The sequence below is a fragment of the Lissotriton vulgaris genome, chromosome 2_1 (assembly GCF_964263255.1).
Source record: "Lissotriton vulgaris chromosome 2_1, aLisVul1.2, whole genome shotgun sequence".
Taxonomy (NCBI): domain Eukaryota; kingdom Metazoa; phylum Chordata; class Amphibia; order Caudata; family Salamandridae; genus Lissotriton; species Lissotriton vulgaris.
The window spans coordinates 1,391,134,588-1,391,147,257 of record NC_141687.1 but is presented as its reverse complement, the minus strand read 5'-3'; the positions used below and the strand labels follow the sequence as shown (position 1 = coordinate 1,391,147,257).

The 12,670-nt window shown below is 52.4% G+C and overlaps 1 protein-coding gene across 23 annotated transcripts in view; it reads left to right on the top strand.

Annotated features, from left to right (window-relative positions):
• BIN1 (bridging integrator 1) overlaps positions 1-12,670 on the top strand; it is a 556,732-nt gene that overhangs the window by 281,363 nt on the left and 262,699 nt on the right. For 17 of the 23 annotated variants that reach the window (XM_086957147.1, XM_086957144.1, XM_086957136.1 and 14 more), the window contains exon 7: positions 6,926-7,018. The exons of the other annotated variants lie outside the window; for them this stretch is intronic. In XM_086957147.1, the coding sequence (XP_086813273.1) occupies positions 6,926-7,018 (93 nt within the window). The remainder of the gene's footprint in view (positions 1-6,925; positions 7,019-12,670) is intronic. 23 annotated transcript variants of the gene reach the window in all.

Here is a 12,670-nt window from a genome sequence, read left to right as displayed (position 1 = left end):
CATCAACCCCAACCACCCTCAGAGGCACCCTCATCTACAGACCCCCGGGACCACGCACACAATTCAGCGAAGACATCGCCGACTTCATCAGCCCGTACGCCCTCCTCTCCGCTGACTACATCCTCCTCGGGGACCTCAACTTCCACCTGGAGAACAACAACGACCGCAACACCACCACCCTGCTGGACAACCTCGCAAACCTGGGACTCAAGCAGCTGGTCACCACCCCCACCCACTACGCCGGACACACACTCGACCCCGTCTTCTCATCCAGCAAGGACATCGCCTTCAGCCACGCCACCGGACTCCACTGGACGGACCACAGCTGCGTCCACTTCAGCTTCAGAAGGACCACGATCCACCATCACCAGCAACAGGTTGCACGCAGAAGCTGGAACAAGATCACAGCCGACCAGCTCGCGACCGCCCTGAGCAAGAACCCACCAGCGCAACGAACTCCAACCAAGCGGCCACCAACCTCACGAAGTGGATCAGCGACTGCGCAGACGACCTCGCCCCTCTGAAGACCCCGCCTAGCAGACCCGGTAGCAAGAAAGCCCCATGGTTCACCGACTAACTCAAGAGCTCCAAGAAGAACTGCCGAGCCCTCGAGAGAACCTGGCGCAGAGACCCAACACCGGACAACATGACTGCCCTCAAGCTCGCCACCCGAAAACACCACCAACTCATCCACGCCACCAAGAAAACCGCATTCAAGGAACGACTGGCCAACAACGCACACAACAGCAAGGAACTCTTCAACATCGTCAAAGAGCTCTCCAACCCCAACGCCGGAAACAACAACATCACCCCTTCGCAAGACCTCTGCAACTCCCTCGCCTCCTACTTCCACAACAAGATCGCGGACATACACAACAGCTTCAGCACTCAACCGACGCACGCCACGACCGAACCACGGCCCCCCACCACCACCCTCCGCGCCTGGACCCCGATCAGCACCGAAGACACCGTCCACACAATGAACTCCATCCACTCCTACCGACCCCTGCCCTCACCACGTCTTCAACAAGGCCGACGCTGTCATCGCACCCCACCTGCGGGACATCATCAACACCTCTTTCGACACCGCTACCTTCCCGGAGAGCTGGAAGCACGCCGAACTCAGCGCTCTACTAAAGAAGCCATCAGCCGACCCCACCGACCTCAAGAACTACCGCCCCATCTCGCTGCTCCCGTTTCCTGCAAAAGTCATCGAGAAGACCGTCAACAAGCAGCTGGCTGCCTTCCTCGAGACAAACGGATCCCTCGACCTCTCGCAGTCTGGCTTCCGGGCCAACCACAGCACCGAGACCGCCCTGATCGCAGCCACCGATGACATCCGAGCTCTGCTTGACAACGGAGAAACAGCGGCCCTCATCCTCCTAGACCTCTCCGCGGCCTTCGACACTGTCTGCCACCGTACACTAGTGCAGCGACTCAGCAACATCGGAATCCAGGAGAAGGCACTGGAGTGGATCATCTCCTTCCTCGCCGGTAGGACACAGAGAGTCCGCCTCCCCCCGTTCAGATCTGAAGCCACCGAAGTCATCTGCGGTGTTCCTCAAGGCTCCTCGCTCAGCCCAACCCTCTTCGTGTACATGAGCCCCCTCGCAGACATCGCACGCCAGCACAACCTCAACATCATCTCCTACGCCAACGACACCCAGCTGATTCTCTCCCTCACCAACGACCCCGCCACCGCCAGAGCCAACCTCCACGAAGGGATGAAAGAGGTAGCCGAATGGATGAAGAACAGCCGCCTGAAACTGAACTCGGACAAGACGGAAGTCCTCATCCTGGGATCCTCACCCTCCGCCTGGGATGACTCCTGGTGGCCCCCCCGTCCTAGGCAGCGCACCCAAACCAACAGACAACGCACGCAACCTGGGCTTCATCCTGGACTCCACCCTCTCCATGACCAGACAAGTCAACGCCGTCTCCTCGTCGTGCTTCAACATCCTGCGCATGCTACGAAAGATCTTCCGGTGGATCCCCACCGAGACCAGGAAGACGGTCACCCAGGCCCTCGTCACCAGCCGTCTGGACTACGGCAACTCCCTCTACGCCGGCACCACCGCCAAACTCCAGAAAAGACTTCAGCGGATCCAGAACGCCTCAGCACGACTCATCCTGGACATCCCCCGCCGCAGCCACATCTCCGGACACCTGAGAGACCTGCACTGGCTCCCGGTCACCAAAAGAATCACCTTCCGACTCCTCACCCACGCACACAAAGCCCTACACAACCAAGGACCAGGATACCTCAACAGCCGCCTCAACTTCTACGCTCCCAAACGCCAGCTTCGATCGACCGGCCACGCCCTCGCCACCGTCCCCCGCATCCGAAGAGCCACCACAGGGGGACGGTCCTTCTCCTACCTCGCCGCCAAGACATGGAACTCCCTCCCGACCCACCTCCGCCTGACCCAGGACCACCTCGCCTTCAGGAAGCAACTCAAGACCTGGCTGTTCGAGCAGTAGCGGACCCCCCTCCCCTAGCGCCTTGAGACCCTCTGGGTGAGTAGTGCGCTATATAAATGCTTTGATTGATTGATTTGGTATCCGAGTTCTGGCCACTGACAATAATGCGGAAATAGTGGCTCGACCTTCCCTTCTGTTTTGATGGACAACAGATCTGAACTTATTTCAAAGATGCTAAAATTCACACTCTTTCCTGCTTTCTAGATTCGATGTGCCAGTTTCTTAACTGTTTACACCTTTATTATTTACTAGCAGCCCGTCCCGACGTTGTCCGGGCACTTACATGCACACAGCGCGTCAGTGTCCGCTCCCGCCCGTCCCGACGTTGTCCGGAACTTACACTCCACACACAGCGTCAGTGTCCGTTCCCGCCGACGCCCCGACGTGATAGAACGCTATCCTGACGCTGATGCTACAGGCGTGAGTATCAGACCGCACACGCCCACAACGCTAAACGACACCCGCAAAACGCTATTCGCGACGTGATAGAACGCTATCCTGATGCCATGCTGCAGGCATGAGTATCAGACCGCACGCGCACACAATGCTAAACGAAATGCCCAAAACGCTATTCGCACGCTGTCTAATAGCTTTTCACACGCCCACCTCTGAGCTGGTATCACTCCTACAGACTGCTTTGCCCCACATTGTTTTTTCCCCTTACAAAGTATATGTTGGGCTGCTGTATAGCCTATGTCCATCTGCTGAAACTCCCCTTTACAATGCTGTATTGGGTGTTATGATTGGTTCTGTACTACTTGAGCTTACCTGCCTCAAACGTTTCAGCTCGATTTATAATAGTAGTATAGATTATAATGAGGAAAATAGTATTTTTATTTATATAGTGTTCACCCCACTCTGCCATTTCACTAGTATCCAATCTAATAATCTATTTACGGAGTTGCAAAGGATTGAAGGCACATGATTTGTAGATTATTAGCAAGTGTAAGTATGAAGCAGTAACTCAAGCCTTCTCCTGTGCACCGGAGGTTTCGGAGCACAGACAGAGCAGAAGCTGCAATAGATGATTTGATGTTTCATTAACCCCTTACTTCTTACACGTGTACGTTTTTGCTCATGTGTGTGCCTGCTGATGTCCTGACTTCACATTGAAGGTGTATATCCAAGTCTGTTTCTGCTCCCCATATTAGCTTAGTAACTAAATACATTGATTCACCCCACCTTCGGCATGGTCATCTTACTTTGTTTACGGTGCCGAATACTCAAGACTTTTATTTGTAACCCTGGTTTAGTGGAATGGCACAATGTGTAATCTTGGGCAGATTACTTCATTTATATCTATGATTATGTCTCCTTCCTCACTTGAATTTTAGTCCTGTATTGGGAGATGTTGATTGTCTAGGGAAACTCAAACTTCAAATTGAAGAGATTTTTCCGCTTTTGGCCAACGTTTCAACCAGAAATTCACTTCTGTTGACAATAGAGCCTGAAACTAGCACATTAGCCACGTCTGTTATGTCATGAGTAAAGGGATCTGTCACCCTCAAGGCTTTCTTCTCAATGTAAATTTAGCGACTGGGATCCCGAGACGACTCCAAAACAGGATTGCAGATGAAAACTACAGAAGAACTTTTCACTTTTCCAGTCTTCTGCTTGATGACATTTGATTCACAGGACATTTTCTTGAAGAAAGAGACTGTTTGTCGCATGTATTGCTGTAGCTGCACATTCTCTGCATGTATTCCTGCCATTCAGGGTCCGGCTCAGACGTGTTCAAGTTGTTTTTCTTCATCTTGAAGTTGTTTTTCTTCAAAGAAATCTTTAGTCATAAAGTATCTGACTCCTCCCTCAGTTGGCAATATTGATAGTACCAACCCCATGTTAGATGTATTTTTTTTTCTGCCATTGCCTTAGGACATGTACTGGCCATGGCTCAGTATTTGGTGACTTAGCTCTCTTTCTTTTGGGGGCAACCAGTCGTTTTGACTTAAGCATCAGTAGAAAAAACCCTTTGTTCTCTGGACGCTGTACCACAGACACATCTCTCATCTACGCCTAATCCCCGGGGCCTTGAACCCTTCCCTTGGCTCTGCACGCCTTGCCTCGAGGACTTTGTCTCAGAGACTGTGTGCAGAGTAATGGGTTGGGCACACTTCCAGTACTGCCCCCGCACCATGCGAAATTGCCATGGACCGACCATGAGATGTGCTAAATTCCCCCCCCCCCCCCCCCCCAAATCATCACCATCCCGATGACACCACATGTAAGGTCTACCTCGCCTTCCGGTGGAAGTAGGCATTTCAGTACTGACAGGAGTAAAGATTGGCACATCAGAGAATGCAGAGCCAGGACGACAATCACAACATCTTCGGGGAACACAATGACAAAGGTAAAAAAGCTGGCCGTTTTTGGCCCAGCCAGAGGCATCCTTCTCCTCTGACTCTGAATCTGAGGAGGGAAAACACTAGGCCCTCAGTGCCTCTTAGCTACTGGGGATCCCAGATAACTACTTGAATCAGGAGTTTGGTTGACAAAGAGCCACCTATCTGGCCTCCATAACAAACTTTTGTTGAGCCAGAGCTCTGCCCCTAAGGGGGTCGGGTGTTGAGTCCTTACACTAAGACAACACAAGAGATGACTAGGCTGTTCCTATGGGAAGAAAGGAGGAAAAGGTCACTAGGGTATAAGGGCTAGTGCTCAATGGAGGAGCATCCCTGGGTATCCAATTTGTTGGATATAATGGCCTCACACACCCTTGCGAGTGTCATGCTTCATCATCGGCAATGCTCCTCGTTGGGCAGGCGGTGCAATGCCCAACGGGCTCACCTCAAAGAGGGGCTCTTTATTGGAGATCTTTTATCCATCTGCCTATGGTTGAAGTGGGGGGGAGGGGCCAGGACAGAGTAGATAGTGTGGGTGAGGATAAAATGTGGCACAAGGTACCGGAAAACAATTTTATTCTGGTGGTCCTCTGCCACAAGTAAAATCAAAAATAGCCGGTGCTCATGGGAACTGTGGTTTCCCAGAGTGAACTTGGGCTAAAGTGCAAATGGTGTGGTCAACATGTTTCTCGCTTCTAGTACATGGACTGCGATTCTTCAGGACCTAGTAAAAAACTGCAATCTACAAAACATGACCTAAAGATTAGTATCAGTTCCAATACAGCACATAAGTTGTACTACCTGTATGACACTGCTCTTGCCTAGAAAGGGGAGATAAAGGAGAACATTACCACAGGTAAGTAACAACCTGGAGCGCTCTGTGAACATATCTCAGCAAATGCATCCCTAATCTGCCTAGCGACCTATGCTAAGTTCAGCCTACATCCGTTGGTTTGGCCTGATATCTGTTACTATGGTCATTATACAAATAGCGATAAAACTCAGGCTATGTCCACATACTTTCTTCTGCATGCAGTTCACCTCCCTTTGAGTGGACACTGCTAGCACTGCTGATTTTAAATGGTCCCAAACTCACATCAAGACGGCCGCCTGCATATGCGCAAGCGTAGGCATCCATCCTGGGAAGAGTAGGTTTTTGCTGTCCTTTATTTAAAACAATTCCAAGCTATCTGCTCATGGGTGTGCGTGCAAACAAACACACAGGCGACTATCACTTTTTTGTTCTACATTATAACCAGAATCCTTTCACAGTGGCCACCCATGGATTACTTTTAGAATGCTTACTGTTACAATTTTGCATTTCTTTACTGTTTCAAGATACCTGGCCCGTTGATTTCTTAGAATGGCAAACTAATATGAAACAGTATTTCATTTGCTACCCATACGATTCGTAGAAAGCAGCCTGCCAAATGTGAGTACAACCTAGAGGTACTTTATTTTGGGGCCCAAGTTACTGACCACTCTAAGAAGGCTGCCTGAAAATGCAAGAAAAACAATGCAGCTGGGATGACCAGATAACCATCCATATCACCTCCTTGGTAACCATCCATATCACCTCCTTGGTAACCATCCATATCACCTCCTTGGTAGTTTCCACTATTTATTTGTCAGACCCTGAGAGTGCGATGTAAACCTTCCTAGCGGCCCCTAGACCGAGCTAGGCACAGGACTGCCTCACACGATACTCATCATGGAAAGCTGGGAGGGAGTGCTGGGTCCGTTAAAGGTCACAGTTTAAGCAGAGTAAACTAATATAGTAGCCACCACAGGGGGAGTAACTGTGGGATCATTCCAATGAGCTATCCTGTTATTACATTGTGTCTTCTATAGTATGTAACTAACCTTTCTTGTTTGTTGCTCTTCGCAGTGGGCCTGCTGTTGATTTGTGCCGCCAGCTGCAGTGTGGCACCACCCACCTGGGGCATAACTACTAATTCCTCTGAGCTGCTCACAGGGGACTTCTGCCTGCCTTTTTCTTGCCTTGCTGTTTTCATCCCGGCGTGTGACGTTTTCCATGTGAACGGGCTCTTACATATCTCTTTCTGTTTTTTGTCTTTGTGGTGCTGCAACTTTACCAACAGCCTGTTTCGCTGCTCGAAAAGGCGGCGCCCCAGTGGTGCCAGGGAAAAATACAGGCGCATCTTGTTGCTCAGACTAATCTGCTCCGAAATCAGGTGAATGCCAACCTTCCCTAACAACAACCCTAACCTAAACCTTAACACCTTAAACCCCTCTGAACCATCACACCTACCATAGACTCAACCCTAGCCTCTAACCCTGCATGTGCTGTGGGCGCCTTTGTTGCTGTGATTTGGCATGCGACTTGTAACAGCATGTGACCATATTTATTCTGGCAAGTAACTGAGTAACGCGATACTATGATTATTTGATACAAGTTAGTAGTATAATATATTAGTATTTGTCCTGGAAATGTTAATGACATTTTCGTCTACTGTGAACGATCTAGGTGTAAAAAAAACTCTTTTCTTTTTATTCTTTTTCTAACTTTTAGCATTGGTTCCCCAGAGCTGGAGGGCAGTGACTTCACTGCTAATATACACTTTCTGCATTTTTAGGACAATGTTGCTGGCTTTTTTTTATTAACCAGGCTTTTTATCCTGATAATTTATTTTGTATTCTGCGAACGCGTTCTTGATGCCTGTCAGGATAATTTCCTTCTTTACTATGCTCCAATTGCTGCACATTTCATCTGCATAAAGGACATCAGTGGCTCGAATAGGGGTGGGCGATAAATTTAGGTCAGCCTGCAGATTTGGTGGGGTTGTGGTCACACAACAGAGTTCTGGTCAAGTTCCATCATTCACCTCGTGTTGGAGTTTTTTCTCACACGCAGCTCGCCAACGGTAAGTTAGCAAGCGTGAGCAAGAATTGATATCCTCTGGTGCAATTTTCGGGCACTAGGAGGGCACCCAGCGAGATTTTCCCAAGGCGGACAGTCAGGGCTGGTCAAGGTGAGAAAGCTGCTCCTTTAGTAGAAAATCTACTTGAGTGGCAGCAAAGCAGCATCGCCCTTTGGCGCATTGCGTGGTGCTGTTCGTGCTGATTTTGCAACGCAGAAGAAGCTGTCAGTGTTAAAAATCAGCCCGAGCGGGGGGCGTGGCCAGCAGCAAGGGAGATGGCCGCACATTAGAAGAGGTGCTGTAGCAGATCCGCATAATACACTTACACTTACGGCATTATCCGATCCCACCAACCTGTGAAGCTGCGGTGAGACGGTCCTCGACATTTGCGTCCCGCAGTGATCTGTTGAAGGGTGTTCCCGGGCCGCTGAGTGAAGGCAAAAGGGCGCGAGTCAGGTTGCGAGGAAATGACGCCTGCTGCTGTCATGCTCCGCGGCTGAAGCCCTTCGCCTGGTGAAGCTCCTAGTAATCTGCTGCAGGACGGCTGCTGTGTGCAGGGGTGGTGGCACACGAGGGTTACCGACGGCGAAGGACGTGCTTAGCAGTAGGAGTGATCCGCGTCCTGGTTGCTGTTGTACTACTGGCAGGGCCGGTTCTAGGATTTGCGAGGCCCTGGGCGGGCTAAAAGGGAACGTGCGAGGCCCCCTCTAATTTACATAAGTGGCCCCTTGCAAGGAGACCATTCACAGACACTGTGGGGGCCCCATTGTCCAGCATTTTGGCGCCCCCGCAGTTTTAACTTTTACTCTACAAGCATTTCTCACACCTTCATAGGTGTGAGATTTGATTGTGGTCTAAAAGTTAAAACTGTAGGGGCGCCAAAATGCTGGACAATGGGCCCCCCTCAGTGTCTGTGAATGGTCTCCTTGCAATTGAGGGAGCGTCTCCGTCTCCCTCCCCTATGCCTCCTGACACCATCCATGAGAGGCCCAGGGAGGGGGCCCCCTCCAAAGGACCTTAATTGCAGGCAACACCTTTCTTTGTGATAGATCGCCAGAGAAACAACAGGACACATCACCAGTGCGTGGCCCCATGCTGATGGGCTGAGTGCGAGGCCCTGTGCAGCCGCCCACGCTGCCCATGCCTAGCGCCGGCCCTGACTACTGGCATCGGCGGCCGTCGGGTGGCCTCAAGCGCCATTGTGGGCTGGGGACTGAGCGGGCCTGAGGAAGGCCGTGCGTACTATAGGTAGGTGCACGGCGGGCGGCCCTGGATATCAAAGCCAAGCGGGGATTAACTGCGGAGCCCGGGGGCACCGCGGGAAAGGCTGCGACTCGGCAGCACACAGACGTGGGGATGCCTGGGGGGCCAGACCAGACAAGGCCTATTATCAGCGTGGCTGGAGAGCATGAGGCACGGGCGCAGGGCCCTGACTGAGGCCTAGACCTGAGTGAGAGCGGCGGCGACATTTGTGGAGACCTGTAAAATGGCGGCTTGTGACAGAGAAGCTGCAGAGCCAGACAATACTAGAACTGCGGTGGGGACATTGGGTGTGTAACGTGCAGTACAGTCTTTACCACATCACAAGTCCCACCGTGGCTGCAGTGGCGGCTGGAGCTTGCAAAAACAACAAGTGATGGACTGAATGTGGATCAATGTCACACACTCCCCCAGTCAAAAGATCTGGGCCCAAATCCATCGTTTTTTTGCACTCCACACCACCCTGGGTTAGACAATGGCGATATGCAAATCAGCTCTGACCCTGTTGCCCCATGGGAACAGTCCAGTCCGAACTACAAAAGCCATGTCCTTCCCAGAACGGAATCAAGCATCCGAGGACCGGACCGGTTTCGAGGTAACACCTCTCATCAGCCCGGCTAGCTTGACTCCAAGTGGTGTGGATTGCCTGGGACCCACGTCTGGGCATCCCCAGCGCACTTAGGGCGGCAATTGCAAAAACAACAAGTGATGGACTGAATGTGGATCAATGTCACACACTCCCCCAGTCAAAAGATCTGGGCCCAAATCCATCGTTTTTTTGCACTCCACACCACCCTGGGTTAGACAATGGCGATATGCAAATCAGCTCTGACCCTGTTGCCCCATGGGAACAGTCCAGTCCGAACTACAAAAGCCATGTCCTTCCCAGAACGGTTCAAGCATCCGAGGACCGGACCGGTTTCGAGGTAACACCTCTCATCAGCCCGGCTAGCTTGACTCCAAGTGGTGTGGAGTGCCTGGGACCCACGTCTGGGCATCCCCAGCGCACTTAGGGCGGCAATTGCAAAAACAACAAGTGATGGACTGAATGTGGATCAATGTCACACACTCCCCCAGTCAAAAGATCTGGGCGTCCTGGAGAGAGCAGGACCTGGAGGGTAGCCCCCTACTGCAACACTCTTTTGGGTGCTGGTGCTGGTTCTGGCTCCTACGTATTCTGAAGCTTGCCACCCGGCGTGTTGGAACGTTCTGTCCCCCCTGCAGCAGACCTGGAGTCCCCCCCGCACAACAGGATCAGATCTGCACCCAGGTCTGCATAGCTGGTGCTGGCCTGGGATTGTGACAAGCTCTAGAGGCGTAGTTCTCCTCAAGAGCCGGGCGAACTGCGAGAAGTCCAGAGGTTTGGAGGTTGACTGGGTGGGGCTCCGAGCCATCCAACAGACAACAAATTGAACTCCAAGGGGCCTGGTGACAAACGGCTGTCTGCACCCTCGCGAGCGTTGTGGATAAGCCTGGACGCGAGGCACAGTGGGCCGGGTTGATACCCGGTCCGGAACGCGGTGCAATGGCTCGTAACAGACCACCAGTGCAGGGCCAGACTAATCATATTGATAAATACACAGTCCGCATGGGGAGAGAAGAGGATCAACTAGGTTGGGAGCCAGCACGGTGAAGCGAGAGACGAGGGGCCTGACCCATCGCTTACGGACATTATGTTGGCCATATAGGAGATGCGGGTGCCATCAAGGAGATGCGTGGCACCATGGAACCTAAACTAGACTCTGTAACGGAAGAAGTCCACTTGCTCCGCGCAGATTTTGGCAAGATGTCTGACAAGGTGGCAGAGGCGGAAAGCGGCATAGGCAGCCTACAGTCCAAAACGAAGAGGCTTGTAGAGCTGGTGGCCACTCTTACGAAAAATCAAGCCGATATGGCCGCCCGCCTGGAGGATCAGGAAGGCCGGGCTCTGCGCTGCGCAACAATATCCGTATCGATGGGGTTCCGGAAGGCATGGAGGTACCGTCCGCAGACTACTTTGTGGAGGATCTCATACTCCAGCATCTAAAGCCGAAACGCCTCTCTTCTGTTATGTTATGTTAATTTATTATGCGCACAGATACTCCAGCCAAGGAGCGTCCCGGCGCAGAGACAAGGTAGAACATAACACAACAGGGAAAAGGAAAAACATAAAAGCAGCTAGAACAGGAATGTTTTTATAGCCCTCCGGAAAGTCAAGAGGTCCTCCAGCAGGCGGATTTCAACAGGAAGGGAGTTCCATGCTGATGCGGCTTTAACACTGAACGAGCGGCCTCCCATGCGACTGAGCCTGAATCTGGGGACCACAGCAAGGGCCAAGCCCTGGGAGCGGAGGGTACGGGTAGGGACGTAAAAGGAGAGACAGCTAGATAAGATTTCCGGGCCTATACCTCTCAGAATCTTGAAGGCAAGACACAGAACCTTAGAGGATGCGCTTCCTTACAGGGAGCCAGTGTAGGGAACGAAGGACATTAGCCACCGAGCTGAATCTGGGCAAGCCCACAATCGCCCTTGCCGCAGCATTCTGAACCCGCTGCAAACGGGTCAGCTCGGCCTGATTGGCCCCAGCCAGAAGAGAGCTAGCATAATCCAGGCGAGAGATGATAGTTGCCTGGATCACTAGCTGCCTGGTCGGGGCGTCAAAGAACTTGAGAACAGGTCTCAAGCCCCTTAACAGTCCAAAACAACAGGCCGCAGTTTCTTTAGTGTGCCCTACAAAGGAAAGGCCCGCATCCAGCCAAACCCCCAGGTTTTTCACCTCCGATACCGGGGTCGGAGTGGGTCCCAGCTCTGAGGGCCACCATTGGTCACCCCACAGCTCCACTCCCTTACCGACAACCATCACCTCCGTTTTTGTGGCATTTAGCTGGAGACAGTTGCCTGTCAACCAGCTAGCCACCGCCTTCAGTCCAGACTGAAACCTAGGGGCCTCGATCTCCGCGTCCCCGCTGAGAGTAACCGCCAGCGGTGTGTCGTCGGCATATGAGACCAAAGTTAGGCCCCACTGCCTAGCGACATCAGCCAGCGGTCTCACGTAAAGATTGAACAACGTGGGACTCAGCGAGGACCCTTGCGGAACCCCCATGGCCAGCGGTTGGAAATTGGACTTGAAGGGAGGGATGGCAACACAGAAGGAGCGGTCATCTAGAAAGGAGCGGAACCATTGCAACACCAGACCGCCAATGCCAATCTCCTCAAGCCGATGCAGGAGGATGCTGTGGTTTACCGTGTCAAAGGCGGCGCTAAGGTCTAACAATATAAGCGCCGCCGTTTGACCAGCATCCAACCTTGCACGGAGATGTTCCACCATCACAAGTAACGCGGTCTCCGTGCTATGGCCGGCACGGAAGCCATTTTGTTCTCAGTGGAGAGAGCTCACCGGGCACTGGGGGGGGGGGGGAGGCCCAAGCCAGGGGCCCCTCCCCGCACCATCATTGCCCGTATCTTGAACTATAGAGATCGGGATGCTATCCTACAAGCCTCAACCGTGTCCGGTGACCTGCATCTGGACAATGCCACGATTCGCTTCTTCCCAGATTTCACGCTCAGTGTCCAGCGCCAGCGCAGATCGTTCAAAGGGGTCAAAAGGGCCCTCGGAGATCAAGGAATAAAGTACATGATGCTGTTCCTGGCGAGACTTAGTCCTGGATGGCGAAAAGGTGTTCTTCGACTAACCGGTGGAGGCTCACTACTGGATGGAGGGCTGGC